Genomic DNA, 14,801 nt, shown 5'->3' on the forward strand with positions numbered 1-14,801 from the left:
ATTTATCCCAGCTAGCGAAGCTGACTGTCTTTGTAATCAGACTATAGCCAAGGTCTGAATTCCCAGAAGTACTTTAAAACAGGATAGCTATGATTAGAAGAGATAATAATGACAGTTCCCTAAAAAGAAAAATAAATCCTGGCATCCCATGATGATCCCATCTTACTTAAGATGCTACAGCTGATTATCAAATGGTTTATCAGTGCTTGGTGACAGCCTATGGGGAGCCCAAATCTGTCTCTCTTAATGACTTTCAGCTGCTTGGGCCATAACAGCCAGCTGATCGATGGCAGAAACAAAACCTTGGCCACTTTGGGCTCCTCCAGTTTAAGCTTGAAACACATGCCAGTTCCTTATACAAAGACTCATCGCTCCACATCACCTGGCAAAAGCACAGCTTCACTGAGCAGTGTCAACCAGCAATGGGACCAGGCTTCTTGCAAACCAGCTCTTGCCTTTCATCACAGCTCCATTTGATGAATTTTTCTCACGCTTTTATCCCTGGAGATCTCAGCCTAAGGAGGTGATGGAAAAATACACTGTCAAGCACTAACCTCTTGGGGTCTGGTGTCCAGAAGAAAAGTAATCACAGCATCCTAATGGAGATGCTTTCAGCCCAAATGTATTTTCTGCTATTCATTTGTGTAACTGCTCACCTGCAATGTCCCGTTGTGCTCTTGCCTGTAGTTAGGAATAAGAAGGAAATCAAGACCAAAGGCAAAGCAACCTCAGGTCTAATCTTGCCCAGCTAATTCAGCCTCAGCATATCTGCTGGCAAGCCATCCAGCAACAGGCCTCACACATACAGTGTCTCATCCTAACATGATAAATCTTATTTCTTAATGAAATCACAAGTGTCCTGGCTTTAGACGCTCTCTGCCCGCTGTGGCAGTCAAGCTGAGGGAACATCACAGGTATCACCTGGCCACATCCCTCCCTGAAGTCTCAACAAGCAGAGCCCCCAGCCCTGGGTGCTCTCCCACCTGAGGGGTGCCCTCCAACTGGCAACGCATGGGAGAGGAAACAAGGGGAAGGTCCTACAGCGTGTTGTTGCCAGCAACGGGAATAGGAGAGACTGCAAGGGAAGAGATTTTTAGAAGGGGGCACAAGTTCATGTGATCGAGTTTATGCCTGCCAGAATGCTCTCGGTGTCAGCAGATGATGCAACACCTGATTTTCAAACCTGTCAGTTCCTCTGCCAGGAACTGCAGAACTGTTCCTCTGCAACTTGGCTTCAGCAACTGCTTTTCTCTCTCAGAAATGCACATACGCAGACAAATGCAGCCTCCAGTAGCTGTAAAAGTCAAGCCCAACTGGGAAGCTACAGCCTCTCGTAACACAGTTGGGACTCAGGGAGGGAGGTGCAAAAATTCGGAGGATTATCGTCTAATGTCAGGATTTGACAGGGCTCCATCCCTGAGCACCATGCTCTGCCAGCTCTTGAGACAGCACTATAAAACTTGTATCAGAACCGTGGAGGAAAAAGCAAGGTGAACAGAGAAAATCAGGCAGTAGGGGATGCCTGAGGCTGGCTGACATCATTTACGCACTAAAAGGAGGGGAAGTGCAGACAGGTCAGCAGGAACAATGCTCTGACCATAAAACGCAGCCCCCAGAAGCCACAGTGTTTCCTCAGCTGAAATCACCCACAAACTGAGTGCAAGTCAGGGGCAGGCAAGAGCTGCTATGTTTTCTTCAGCTCCAATTCCCTTGAGCACTGACTCCTCTCTGTCTGAAATCATTCCACTGGCTACAATTTGAAAACAAAATAAATCCAGCAAACATTGCTATGCAACTGGCTGCCGGTACCACACCCCACCCCACGGTGGGGTTTGCCTTCTCCGTGACCTTCTGGCAAAGAGCTTGCTGCTCAGACTTGGCAAGGTTTTGTACATTCAGCTCTTGTTGGCAATTCTTAATGTTTGGCTGGATTGGCAAATTAAAATCAAAACTCAAGGAAATCTTCTGCAACCATCCTGGTGCAACACCACACAGGGAAGCTAGAGGAGCATCGCTTCCATGTCCTGGACACGAGGACTGTGAAGTGTCAGTACTCCTCGAGTACCTGCACTATGAACAAAGATTTTTTTCCATGTGGGACTCCTCAGACCCTGTGCCTTCCTCTCCCCTCTGTCCAGCATGACAGGTCCCTTCCTCCCTCCCCCATTCCTCTCCCAGCCTCTCCAGCACCACCTTTCCCAAGCATCCAGCAGCCCCCTTTGCACGATGGCTGCTCCGCTGCTTGGCTAACAGCGCATCATCTTCAGCATTGTTCAGACGTATTCAGTATATCAGAATCCAATTAGTGGGTTAAGGAAATTGGAAGCAAATGCTATTAGCACCAGCCCCTCCTACATGCTATGCCCTTGCTTCATCCTTAATGAGAACTTTTCTTTTTGCTTGCCCGGGAACAAGGTGGCAGTCACAGCAGTGGGGGTGCAGCGAAGTGGCAGCTGAGCCCCCCTTCTCGTTTAGTAGGGCAGATGGTTAATAGCCCCAGCATTAATTCTCTCCAGGAATAGTACGCTCACGCTCTGATCAGCTCCAACAGGCATCCATAAGGGCTGTCAGCCCCACTCTGGAGAAAGGAGCATCTGGTCCTTGCCATGAAAAGGGGCTAGAAAAATTAATTATACAACAGCAACAACAAAAAGAGCACCACTGATTGCTACAGGGCTGAAGAGCTGGCGTTGTTTCAGCATTTCAGCCCAAGTGCTGCATTGGATCTGGAACAATGCAAATTCAGAGTCCGGTCACATTCCTGGTGCTGGCTCTCTGAGACACACTGCCCAGGCAGCAAGGTCCTGAGGCTGAGACACACGGCTCCTCAGGAGGGTTTGCACAGGCTATATAATGTCCCCAGAGGACAAGGAGGAAAACTGTGCAACCAAATCTTGCTGCAGTTCTCCCAGTATCCATCCTTTTGGGTCCTTTTTGAGTGCCAAAGCATATTTTTGATCCTGATGGTGCTAGAGCTGCTAAAAGAAGTAACCTAGCAAGTTCTTTTCTTCCTCTCCAATTCACTCTGCAGTAGTCCCTTATGCCTCTCATAGATTCCTCTCTCTTCAACTGGTCAGCACCTATTTTGCTGTTTTATCCCCTTGCACCATTTCAGTGCCTCCTTCACAGTAGAAGAATTCCCAGCACCAGTGAAGACTGTGTCCATCATGATGATGACGCCCATTACCGCTGCTACACATCACACAAACCTATTTCTGCTTTTCTGGAAGAAAAAAAAAAGTAATTTTTGAATAACAGAGGATTCTGTTATTCAGAGGAAAAGTAATTTTTTTTTCTCTCCCTATGATCCTAGAATAATTCCTTTATACAGGAAGTAATGATTTTAACGTATAAGTTCAGGACCACCACACTTGACAATAAGTTAACTAAAGTGAAAGATTTGATCCCCAAAATACAAGCAGAATGAAAGCCAAGTACAACCTGGGCATGGCCAAATAGCCTAGTTTTCCCACTCCAGCATCCCCAAACCAGGGAAGAGGTATAGCACTATCCACCCACATATTGAAGTTTCTTGAGGAAGATGAGGAAAATAAAGATTGAATGATACTGCCTCACCTGATTTCTCCGTGAATCCTCTGTTATTCAATATTTCTCTTAAAGCTCCTGCTTCTACCTGATGCACACAAATTTAAAAAAAAAAAAAAAAAAAAAAAGCAACTACAAAAAAATCATTTTGCCTTCATTTAAAAATCATGACTTGCAGTGTAACCAGCAAGAATTTGCCTTGAATTTGCACAGTCGCTGGTGAGCTGAACCCAAGCATGACACTACCAATCTGAAACTGAAAGCAAGTGTGTTCCTTCACCTTGCCATGGCCCTGACCAGTGCTCCTGCTATAACCCCTCCCCAGAACAGTGGTCCCCCCAAAACGCCCGGCCAGCTGCTGTCCCCAGGAAGGGAGGGCAGAACCTGTGGTGGCGGGTGTCACGGATGGCACGGTCACTGGGCATCCTCTCGCTCTCCCGCTGGTTAAAGGCATGGAGCCGGTACGGGTCCTCGCCGCCCTTCCATTTCCGAGCGCTCAGGTATCTCCGCTCTTCAAACTGATCCCACAGGTCGTCCCAGTCCGCCTCTGAGCCCTGTGCGCACAAAGTCAGCCCCATTAGAGACAGGAAGGAGCAGGGGGCACCGCCTGGCCCCTTGGCATCACCCAGCCCCGCTCAAGAAGTTGGGCAGCCCCGCTTTGGAAGAAGATGCTAACAAGGAGCCTAATGAGGTCTTGTCTTTTTCCCTCCCCCCCCTTACAGCCTCGAAGCAGCGTTTTAAAGAGAATCTGGTCATTTGAGTTCAAAATTAATTCCAAACCAAACTCCCATCTCTGGGGGATCCTACTATCAAGCAGCACGGTCTCAGGAAATACAGAAAAATAGAAGGACCTTGCCATGCAGCCCCCTCTCAGGGTGCCAAGCACGAGGGATGGAGCTGCCCTCCATCACAGCTCACCCGCTCCAGCAGCTATCAGGGGCTGAGCACCCCTCAGTATCACGCAGCTGGTGAGCGCAACGCAGAGCTAATGAGATCACATCATCACAGCAGCACAGGCTCTTTGATCCCAACGCGTAACATGGCAAAATTCAAACATTTACAGATGTCTCAGCCCCTAAGGAATTTGTGGCCTTATCCAATAATTGATCTTTTCTTTTTTCTTTCTTTCTTTTTTTTTTTTCAGTTAACACCATCTCAAAGATGATTTTGCCAGCTAATAGCACAAAATGAAGCTTTTGAAACAGGTGATTTTTATCCTGTAATTGATTTTACTTGCATCTGACAGCATGCTCGCTGTGTTAATAGGATGGGGAGGAAGGAGCATCCATCAGCCTCCACTGCAGGACCAAGCTCAGGATCTCCAGGAGCATGGAGTACCCAACAGCACCCTGCTTCACAGGGACACTGTCTCCAAAAAGCTGACAGCCAGGGCTGCAAGGGTTTCCAGGTACAGCGTTGTTTTTCTCCTACTGCATTACCCAGCAGCTTTATCAGGAGTTATTCCAGAATTTACCCCAGTGCAAGGAAGACACCAAGAAACCCTTGAACCACCAGTTGGACAGGGAGAAAACTATCAAAGACTTGAAGAGAGTTATTAAAATAATTGGGTCACCGCAGTCCAGCAGGTTTACAAGCAAAGGAACGCACGGAACTTGTCTGCAGACTTTCAGGAGGACTGATGGAGACTGGGTGATAAATATTATTTATGTTCTTTCTAAGGCATCCTGCAAAACATGACTTGCTGCCACAGTAAAAGATAAGCAAAGAGTAAGCCTATTGCATTTCAGGACCACCAAAGCCCTCAGGGTTATAAAGATGATGATAAAGATGATGACCCCCAGGGAAGGGGAAATGGCTCTGTTAAAACAACTGCCACAGAGTTTCAGCCCCTAAATGTTAACACTGGGAAGAAAACCAGAAGTTGTTTTTTGGATGGTTGGTTTTTAAATCAAACTTGATACGAGAAGTGGAATTAAAAGTGGTCACGTAGCACTTGAGGCTGTTGGAGATATATACTTCTATATAGATAGCCCACCTTCTCAGCCAGAAAATACCCACGTGCACCATGACCAAAATCGAGGCAGCATCCTTTGTAGTGGAGGACCCACAGGCAGAAGACTCACCTGGTCCTCAGCACCCACTCAGGGAGGGGGAAAGCAAGTTGAAATGGAAGGAGAAAATCCCTTCACCCAGCCAGGGGTAGCACATCACTTCTGGGTTGCTGGATGAGGTCTTCATTGTAATATTTCTGCCATGGATTATCATCTCTTCCTCACAGCAGAGTCCTATCCTGGGAGTTATTTAAATGATGTGCAAAAATCTAGATTTAATTTATTATGATCAAACTCACTTTAGAAGCCCAATTACCTTGCACTAGAGAAGGATCGAGTCAATACTCCACTTGCCTTTCTGTCTTCCACATGGCTCCTCTCCCTGAGCTTCATATTCATTTTCTCTCGTGTACTGGTAATAAATTTTCATTTTTTTTCCTTCAAATTAGGTAATTTCTCTTTCAGCACTGCAGTTTAATAGCTAGTATTAATTATAGGAAACACAGTCAAAGCTTAAAGAGTTTGAGACTGAACGAGTCCACGGGAAATAGTGGAAAAAGATATCAAAGCCAAACAGGTAGCTTGGGACACAAGTGCTGAGCAGCTCACCCTCTCCTCTGTGCCGCATTTTGCAATGCCTCTGCCAAAAACCCTGCCTTTTGCATTTTCTTACCCATTGCAGAGATCTCCTACTGCATCCCACCACGTGGCAGGGATGCTCCCCACGGAAAGCGCAGCTTGGAGAGAGCCCCCTCCTTTCCCAGCCTGTTGAAAACACCCCAAAACCAAGTAACAGCTCAAAAAGCAACCCCAGAGCGAGGTATTCACTGCAACACTACAGCAAAGACCGAAAGGCGATGCAAAGGCCTGCTTCCTCTTCTGCTACTTAAATCACAGCTCAGAAACAAACAAAGAAAACAAAAAAAGAGGGGAAAAAATCAGGGAGTGTTGCTGTGGGGGGATAGCAGGTCATTAATGGGAAGGAATAAAATTTTCCGGCAACTGTTAGCGCCTTGTTTATGTGGATTTCCGTGAATACGACATATTAATGGCATAATGATTGTGTGATTACAGGACAGCAGGGATTACTCGAGCGGGAAGGAAGAATGAGCATCCCTGCTGCAGGCCTATTGCTTCCCCCAGGGAAGCTCTGCCCTCAGACACGGGCTGCAGGTTTCCATGGGCTGGCCACCGCCAGCCCACCTCAGGTAATGGGTGGCAGGAGCTAAAAGTGGTTCCTGATTCACTCACAGACAATGCATCAGCCTAGCAAAAGCTCCAGGAAACAAGAAAAAATTCACATCTATTTGGCACAAATGGCCTCTAGGGACCCCGATGTCCTGAGGCACGTCACTGCTGGCCACAGCAATCGAGCTGTTTGCGTGCTGTGGCTCAGGGACACCAGGGGCGGAGGGTAATCCTTCAGCAGGAACTGCAACCAAGCATTACACAAATGAGATTTAAACACTGTGCCAAAGTGCCAGGCCCCTGTGAGCAGGAGGCTGTTACAGAGCTGTTACCATCCGAGGCACTAATGCTGTCTGACAGAATTATAATGATTCCCACAGAAGAGGGCTCAGCCCTCCTCGTACCCCGGTGCCAGAGCAGGCAGTAAGAGGAGCAATGGTCCCAGTGGGGGAAAGCAGCATGTCACACTGCCCCAGCCTCCTCCCCATCTCCCCAGGCAGCCACTGGGACTTGCTCAAACACAAGTTTGACCTCTGTGTAAGCACTGCCCAGATGGAAATGTCCCCATGCAGGCTCTGGAGCTGGATCTCCAAGGGTTTGCCTGAATGCCCCGTGCTCAGCTGGACTTAGCACAGAGTGCTGGCCGGATCTACAGCACAACGAGCCGACCCTGAGCTGAGGCAGCTGGGACGCTCTCTTCACAGAGCAGCAGCCCGACAGCTCCCCTGTCACCTTGCCCACTGCATCCCCCGCTACACAGGAGGCAGGGAGCAAAGCAGGCTCACAGATGGGATCTTGTACTCACTCGGCCTCTGCCAAAACCACACTAGCAGCTCACCTCTTTTGCCAACCTACAGCAACCTGCAGCAGAGCTGCCAGAACAGTGCTGTCAGCCCCCTGCCCGAGGGCCCTAGACCCCAGGGTCCACCCCACTGACCTCTAGGAACAAGGCTCAGCTGCAGACTCCCTGGGATTCCCACTCCGAAAGCTGCTCTTCATCCAGCACCTCCCCAAATCAGACACGCACGTGCAGCTACACAGGAGCGCCTTGCTGGACAAATTAGCTTACAGGACAGCCTGACACACGAAGACAAACCCTGGGTAATTAAAAAGAAAAGGAAGCCGATTATACGCTCCTGGAGAATATCGCTGCCTGCTTCTGTTTTATTTATATATTATGCTGTATAATGAGCTGAATATTTAGGAGGTCAGCACAAACCAAGCTGCTGACAAGAGAAGAGAATACCCAGCTCCGTCTGCGCCAGGAGGCACGCAGGAGGATGGAAAGGATTTTCCATCATCTCTCCCCGCTTGCAGTTCCCCCAGGACCCCGCGGGGTTGCTCAGCTCTATTGCCAACTCTAAACTACTTGTGCTTGGGCAGAGGTTTTCTCAAAAAGCCTTTCCCTGAGTCTGATGTCTGCCTCCCCACTTCAACCCATCCCTATCCCGGTGGGGTTTGTACTTTACAAGCCTCTATGGCTGGTGCTGCTCCCGTCACCAAGCTAAAATTGTATTTTTCTTAAATTTTAATAACACCCAAATCCCCCAGAACAGCACACTTCTGAGCTCTGCCACAATCCACCTGGAAAGGATGAGCTAGGTCAGTAGTTTTCACCCCCAGCCTGCTGGCAAGAGTGAACCCTCACTAATGGGTTTGCAAGCAGTAATTAGGAGAAATGAGTTTGGGACAGGTCTTCCCTCAGCTGAGAGAAGAGAGAAATTGCTGTGGGATGCTGGGGGAGCAGCGCTGCTGTTGGGAGGGGATGTTTGCACCCTGCCTGTTAAATCACCTGCAGCACTGGTCTGGCTCTCACCCCTCTCTCTGCCACGGTGTCAGGGATGCTGTGCCGAGGACTCATTGCCATCGCGTTGCAAAGAGCTGCAGCTCAGTGTCTCTGTTTCAGTGTCTCTGCCCTGTTCTGCCATGGTGGGGGCTGCTGAAACACCCCACAGTGCCCCTGCATCATCAGCTGTGGCCAGCTGCTGAGGACATCTGCAGCTCTCACCCAAGAAACTTCTCATCCCGAACAAGTATGGTTTCAGCAAAGAAATCTGTCCTTGGCCTGAGGAGCATAGTGTGGGGGGCAGCAGGCAGGCTAGCCCTACAGTGATCCTCCAAAGGTAGGCAGCGATTAGACAGTGCATTAATTGGGAAAGAAAGAACGGTGGCACCCATTTCCCCTGCGCCAGCCAGGTTTGGCCCAGACTTCATCAGGAGTCAAAGGCATTTGGGAACAGCACAGACCCACGAGCAGTAAATAGAGTGGTGAAAGGAAGCTACTGCAGCGAGACAGCATTTATTTTTTCTTGTGAGCCTTTTCAGGACATATGGGAGCTGCTTCCCAGCCATGAAGGTCACAGCAGCTTTCCCATGCTTCAGCAAGAATGGCAGCTGATTCAGTATTTAGGAGCCCGTGGCTGCACTCAGTCTCCAGCTGAGCTTTGCTCTTCCTTCTGCGTAAAAGCCAAAGGTTGGAGTGGGGAGAGGGAGGGTAAAGCAGAAAGCAGCCCTTGTCCTGCTCTGAAAAGAGCCCTCTCGAGAGGGAACAGAGGGAAGAGATCTTGCTGATGGCGCACGCAGCATCCCTGACCTGCTGTGGCCTTCTCACAGCAGCAAAGGCAGTGGTAATTTTTTCTGTGGGGACCTTCACACAGCTTTAGAAACTAATGCCATTATCTTTCCCCTTCCAAACCGTGCAGCAAAGAGGGGCAATTTGTGGCAGCTGCATGGAAAACATGATGGCCGGAGAAAGGAAAATGCCTCTGAGGGAGGGAAAGCTCAGTCTGCTTTACCTGGTTTTATTCTAGCAGGGCGAAGAAAGAAAGAAGAGATAAGAAAATAAATACTCAAGCAAAACAAAAGAATCATGAATACACAGGACACTTACATGCATTGCTCTAGTTGTTCTCAGGAAGGCAGAGACCCCCATCCCCATCAGTGGTTTGGAGGAGCAGAGCTTCACCAGGTGGGCGCTGAGGCACAGCCAGCACCAAGGAGCTACTGCTCAGCAAGAAATGCTGTCAGTCAAAGCTCCCCAGTCAGTCAAAGCTCTCCCAGTCCCCAAAGCTGCACCTTATTTCCAGCTCTGGACGAGGCTCAGGTTATTCCCAGCCATGACCCATTTTCCCCGTCCCTATCAGTAGCTCCCAAGGCTGCTGCTTGGTGCAAGACTCCCCACAGAGCATCACCCACGCCGAGCAGCTCCCAGCCTCTCTACCCTTCCCACCTCTCACTCTCTGCCAAGTGGGAAGAGCAGAAGGAAAACATTTATTGGAACTAACCCAAATTTGGGGTTGAGCCATCTCCTTACCTTACAAACAGTTTTATACAAAGGAAGGTGTTTCTGTCACCCACACTGAGTCCTCAATTTGCGGGCGGAGGCAGGTGAAACTCAGGTCACTGCCACCTTGAAGCAGGACACACGTGCCACCACCAGCAGCCCATCCTCCCTGAACCGTCTTCGAGGAAGAATTAGATATAAAACACCCGTGACAGCAAGAGCTGATCTAAGCCTTTGATTCCTGGGTACACGCTGCCAGAGTTTGCGAGATCCTGGGGATGGCAGCAACGTGAGTGACAGCAGCAGAGATACAGCGGCATAATTTAGAGTGTGCGTCAAGCCAGCCTGCTTGCATCTCAGCTCAGTAATAGGGGAAAAAATACCCTGACTAGTGTGGAATGCATTAGAGCAAGGTATCATGAGAAAATAAGCAGGTCTGGCTATAAGGGACTGCTGAGGGACTGCTGAGAGGGCTGAAACTGCATGGGACCAAGGACCCTGAGCACACCGTCTCTGCACAGCAGGGAGAACCTGGGGGCTGGCAGCAAGGGTCTAAGCTTGTACTGAGGTCTGAGCAACGTTTTACCTCAAAACCAGATTTGCTTCAAAGTGCAGCTTCAGGCCAGCCAGATCTATCTGCCAAAAATCGCATCTGACATAGAGAGGTTTCTGGGGGAAGAAAGGTAGAAGCCTGTCAAGCCCTGCTTTGTGACACACACAAGCCATCTTATATAGAACGGGGCACAGAGGGGAGAAAAAAAAAAAAAAAAAAGAAAAAAAAGAAAGAAAAGCAATAAAAGGTTAAATAACCTGAGAGCAAGACATTTCATGAAAAAATATATGAAGCATTTTGCCAATCCCAAGCCTCCTTCCACTCTCACCCTGCAAGTCCAAGCCAGGCCTTCAGCACCCTAAAAACATCCCCCAGCCTCTCCTGAGGAGCACTCCCAGTGCCTCCTCGCAAACACAGCTCCTGCTGAGGGAGTCACAGGGATGCCGAGGGGCCACGCTGAGCCCAGGAGTGGCAGGGGATGGCCTGAAGAGGCTTGGCCACCTTACAGACTCCCCTACAACTGGGAGATCATCCCTGCAAGAGGGAGGAGACAGTGCTGGGAAAATCACAGTCCTTCACCCAGTCCCTGGCACAAACATTAGCCCCCAAGCATCTTGTCCTCCTGCAGCTCCTCTCAGACACCTGCCTGGGAAGACAAGGCCATCCAGCCCCCAAGCACAGGGACATCTCTTCGGTTTGGAGGATGACCGTGGCACCACCGAGGACGTATCGCTGGAACTCCTGCACCTAGGAGGACTCTGGTGCAAAACACGTTGCTGTGTCACAGCCCAGAGACGTGGCATCAGCTTTTCCTTCCCCTTTCCCCATGCACATTATTGGCAACATCTGAGTGTGAGCAATACTTCTGCACATATCTAGAAGCACAAAAAGAGAAAACACTCAAAATAACAACAATAATTATAAAAAAAATAACTGTTGAGTCACATGGTGAAGCAAACTCAAAACACTTCACAAAAGCACAGGGATCTGGAGAGAAACCAGCAAACGGGCACTGAGCTTTGTTGCTGTTATTGAAAAAATACCCTGAGTTTGGCCTGGATTCTCTCTCACACAGGCACATTTCTCTGCATCAAGGAAAGCAGGATTTTTGCAATTATTCATTGTGAAAACGTAGCCTGGAAATCTCGATGGGCATCTACTGCTTGGGCACATGCAAGGACCTTGGGCTGACGCAGGACAAAGTCTCCATCCTCACCAGGGCTGCCTGGGCTCGAGGCGAGGCCATCATCTTGAGCACAGCCCTGGGAAGGGCAGCACCTGATCTGGCATGGTGAGAGGCTGCGCAGATGGCTGTGGGATTTGCAGCATATTTTCCTGCCCACAGACGTCTGGGGATACGCACCAGAAATAGCTGGCTGCACAAGCCAAGACTTTTCCTCCTACGGAGGGAAAGTTTTAATCCAGAACTGCCAGGTACAGCTGAACACATGTGAACGCATCCATCTTTTTGCAGTGGAAGGAACAACATCTCAACAGAGATGAAAACTGCCACGGTGCCTTGTGCTAGCTTGGCTGGGAGCTGGCGAACAGCTGTATTGCAGAGACATCCTTCTGGTCTGCCAACAACCTTCACGTCTGCTTTAAAACAACGGCAATAATGCTCCCTTCGAGTCACGCCGGATTAATCCGTGCAGAACCCTCACAGGTCCAGCAATGAGAGAGATAAGCAAGTGATGCATGTGATCATCTCTCATCTTCTGCCCAGCACCATCAATGCAGATGGGAGCCACAGTTCCCCAGCACAGGATGGGACGGGACGGGACGGGACGGGGCTCCACCACACGCGGGGCTCTGCTGCCAGCACCAAGTTAACACCACCGGCTCCTCATTGCCAGGGACACAGGTGGTGATGGCGAACACAGGGAATTAAATTCTCCGTGCTTTGATATCATGTTCTGAAAAGCTGGCTCTCTCAGAAGCAGCAGTGAAAGCCCAAGCTACATCAGAGGTGAGCAACCACTTCAGCAGTGCCAGGAGAAGCCTGAAGAAGGCACTAACAACGTCTCTGAAGAGCTCTGCAAGGCTCTTTTAAAAGCGTTCCCTCTGCCAGCGCAAATAAATATCTGAGCAAAAAATACTACAGAAAAAGTCTGTTGACTCATGAAGAGCGAATGTGTTAAATTTAGAAAATAAAGCAATCAAAGGGTGAAAGAAAAGGGATTTTAGCCCTGCTTTGAGCACAGTTCTTGCTGCAGCCTTCCACGGGAGCCACCAAGCTGCTTTAACCCCCCCAAGCAGGGGAAGCTGATGGCAAAGCAACCTTTTGCCTTGCTCCCTGGCCATGCCTCCCCCAGAGAGGAGCAGGGCTGAGACAGGGAGCATACCACCCATACCACCATGAGCTGAGCAGAGCTTTGAGCCTTTATACCTGTCCTAATCATTTAATGAAGGACTGATGGGAGAAAAAAGAGAGGGGAACAATTGTCCCATGCACAGCCTGACTTCTTTCTGTGTATGCAGCTTGCTAGCCTGGCAAACTGTTTGTGATACCCCATAAATTGCCCTGAATGTTTGCTGTGGTTTTTTGTTTGGACTACTCCCTTATCTCTCCCTGAAATGCAGCTTTTTGTTTTTATTTATTTTTTACGATAATTTACAATTACACAGGAATGAGGTGGGGAGGACTGATGCTGACATCCTGAGCATCTCCAGCATAAAGCACGTCGCAGCCTCAGTCAGGGCACACCTTTGCAGGAGAGGAGAAATCCCTCCTCCAGATATACTTAATGACCTCGTACAGGCTGACATTTAGCCTGTGGGTGTCACGGCCATGGCGTTACTGCCACGAGCCAAGCCCTGCCATTGAAACCTGCATTCACCCACCCCAGGCACAGCTCAGGGCTCGCTGCCAGCTCCCAGGCTCCTCCAGCCTCCTAAATCACACACGGCAGAAAGGGTAAGCTCTAAGCATCTGCAGCACTTTGGAGAAATCAGAGCTTATCTGGCTAACAGAGGCTTTTAGTGGTCCCCAGGCAGAGCAGGCAAGCAGCTAATGACAGTCTAATGAGCTGGGGAAAAAGAGCTGCTCTTTTGTCCAACAGGAAGGAGCCTTGTAGCTGTTAGCTGGGCTCAGCTCACATTTTCAGCTGAAGCTTCAATGGGAAAAGCCAGGTTTATTCCAAGACCATTCTCTTCTTCATCTGTTACAGGCTATGCTTTCCTTGAAACACTTGTTTTTCCCCAGGGGAAATGAAATACATACATATGCATATAAAAACACAGATGGATTAAAAGATTATTAAAAAAAAAAAAAAAAAAGATGGGAATTTCTAGCAGCATGGCAACAAGTCTGCTGTGTTTAGCATCCTTTCAGAGTACAACCACCTTAAGATTTTCCACTGTGGGGAATTCCTGATGGGGAAAAGCATGTTTCCAAAGATTGCAAGCTTTAATATTATTTGGCCTATTCTAACAAATCTGGTAAAACACCATGGATTTGCTTTTTCCAAGCAGAGACAAACAGGTCCACTGATAAAGCCCCCAGAAGCACAGGGATGCCCCTCTACTCCCCAAGGTATGTTGGCTGCTGCAGGCGCCCCATAAAGCATTCCCTCACCTCCCAGGGTAGCTGTGTTCATCCTCAAACACTAAATTTGCACACATACTGGCCCTTAGAAAGCCTAGCATTACCAGAAACCTTAAACTGTGCTTTTTCTTGCCTTGCTTCAGTAAGTATAGCTTTGGTTTGTTTTTAACCGCAAAGTCCTTGCATTCTGCAATAACAAATGTAACAACATCATGTTGCAGGGGTAGGAATTGAAAACTAAAACTGCCTGTCAATGAAAATCAAGGCAGGTTCACTGCCAAAATGGAGTGAAACACAAAAGAAAGCTTAAACAGGGAGCAGAAAAAAATGGAAGTTGCATTGGCAGTTTACTTCCATTCCTAATAACCTGGGAGAGAGCAGTGAAGACACTGTAGGTGAACTACCTGCTGCTCACTGAAATGGGGCTGTTGATGAAACCACCTGGCTGTCAGCTGCTGGCAATCCACACAAAGGTAAAGTTAAAGGGCCACTGCACCCCGTCACCGAAGGAGCTGAAGTCAGGCTGGGGACAGGCTTGGAGCAGCCCTGTGGGTGGGAGGAGATGCACTGTTCTCCACCACGTCAGGATGGATAGGGGAAAATATCCAGAAACTGCCTGCATCAAGGGGAGAAGTATCTGGGTGCCCAACTTTGAGGTTCCCCCCTCTTCCC

The 14,801-nt window shown here is 49.0% G+C and overlaps 1 protein-coding gene across 1 annotated transcript in view; it reads right to left on the reverse strand.

Annotated features, from left to right (window-relative positions):
* GALNT14 (polypeptide N-acetylgalactosaminyltransferase 14) overlaps positions 1-14,801 on the reverse strand; it is a gene marked incomplete at both ends in the record, with an annotated part of 65,251 nt that overhangs the window by 37,937 nt on the left and 12,513 nt on the right. Inside the window, one exon of the mRNA XM_084285278.1 lies at positions 3,931-4,100. Coding sequence (XP_084141404.1) covers positions 3,931-4,100 — 170 coding nt within the window. The remainder of the gene's footprint in view (positions 1-3,930; positions 4,101-14,801) is intronic.

Source organism: Netta rufina (assembly GCF_964035555.1).
Source record: "Netta rufina genome assembly, chromosome: 3".
NCBI lineage: Eukaryota > Metazoa > Chordata > Aves > Anseriformes > Anatidae > Netta > Netta rufina.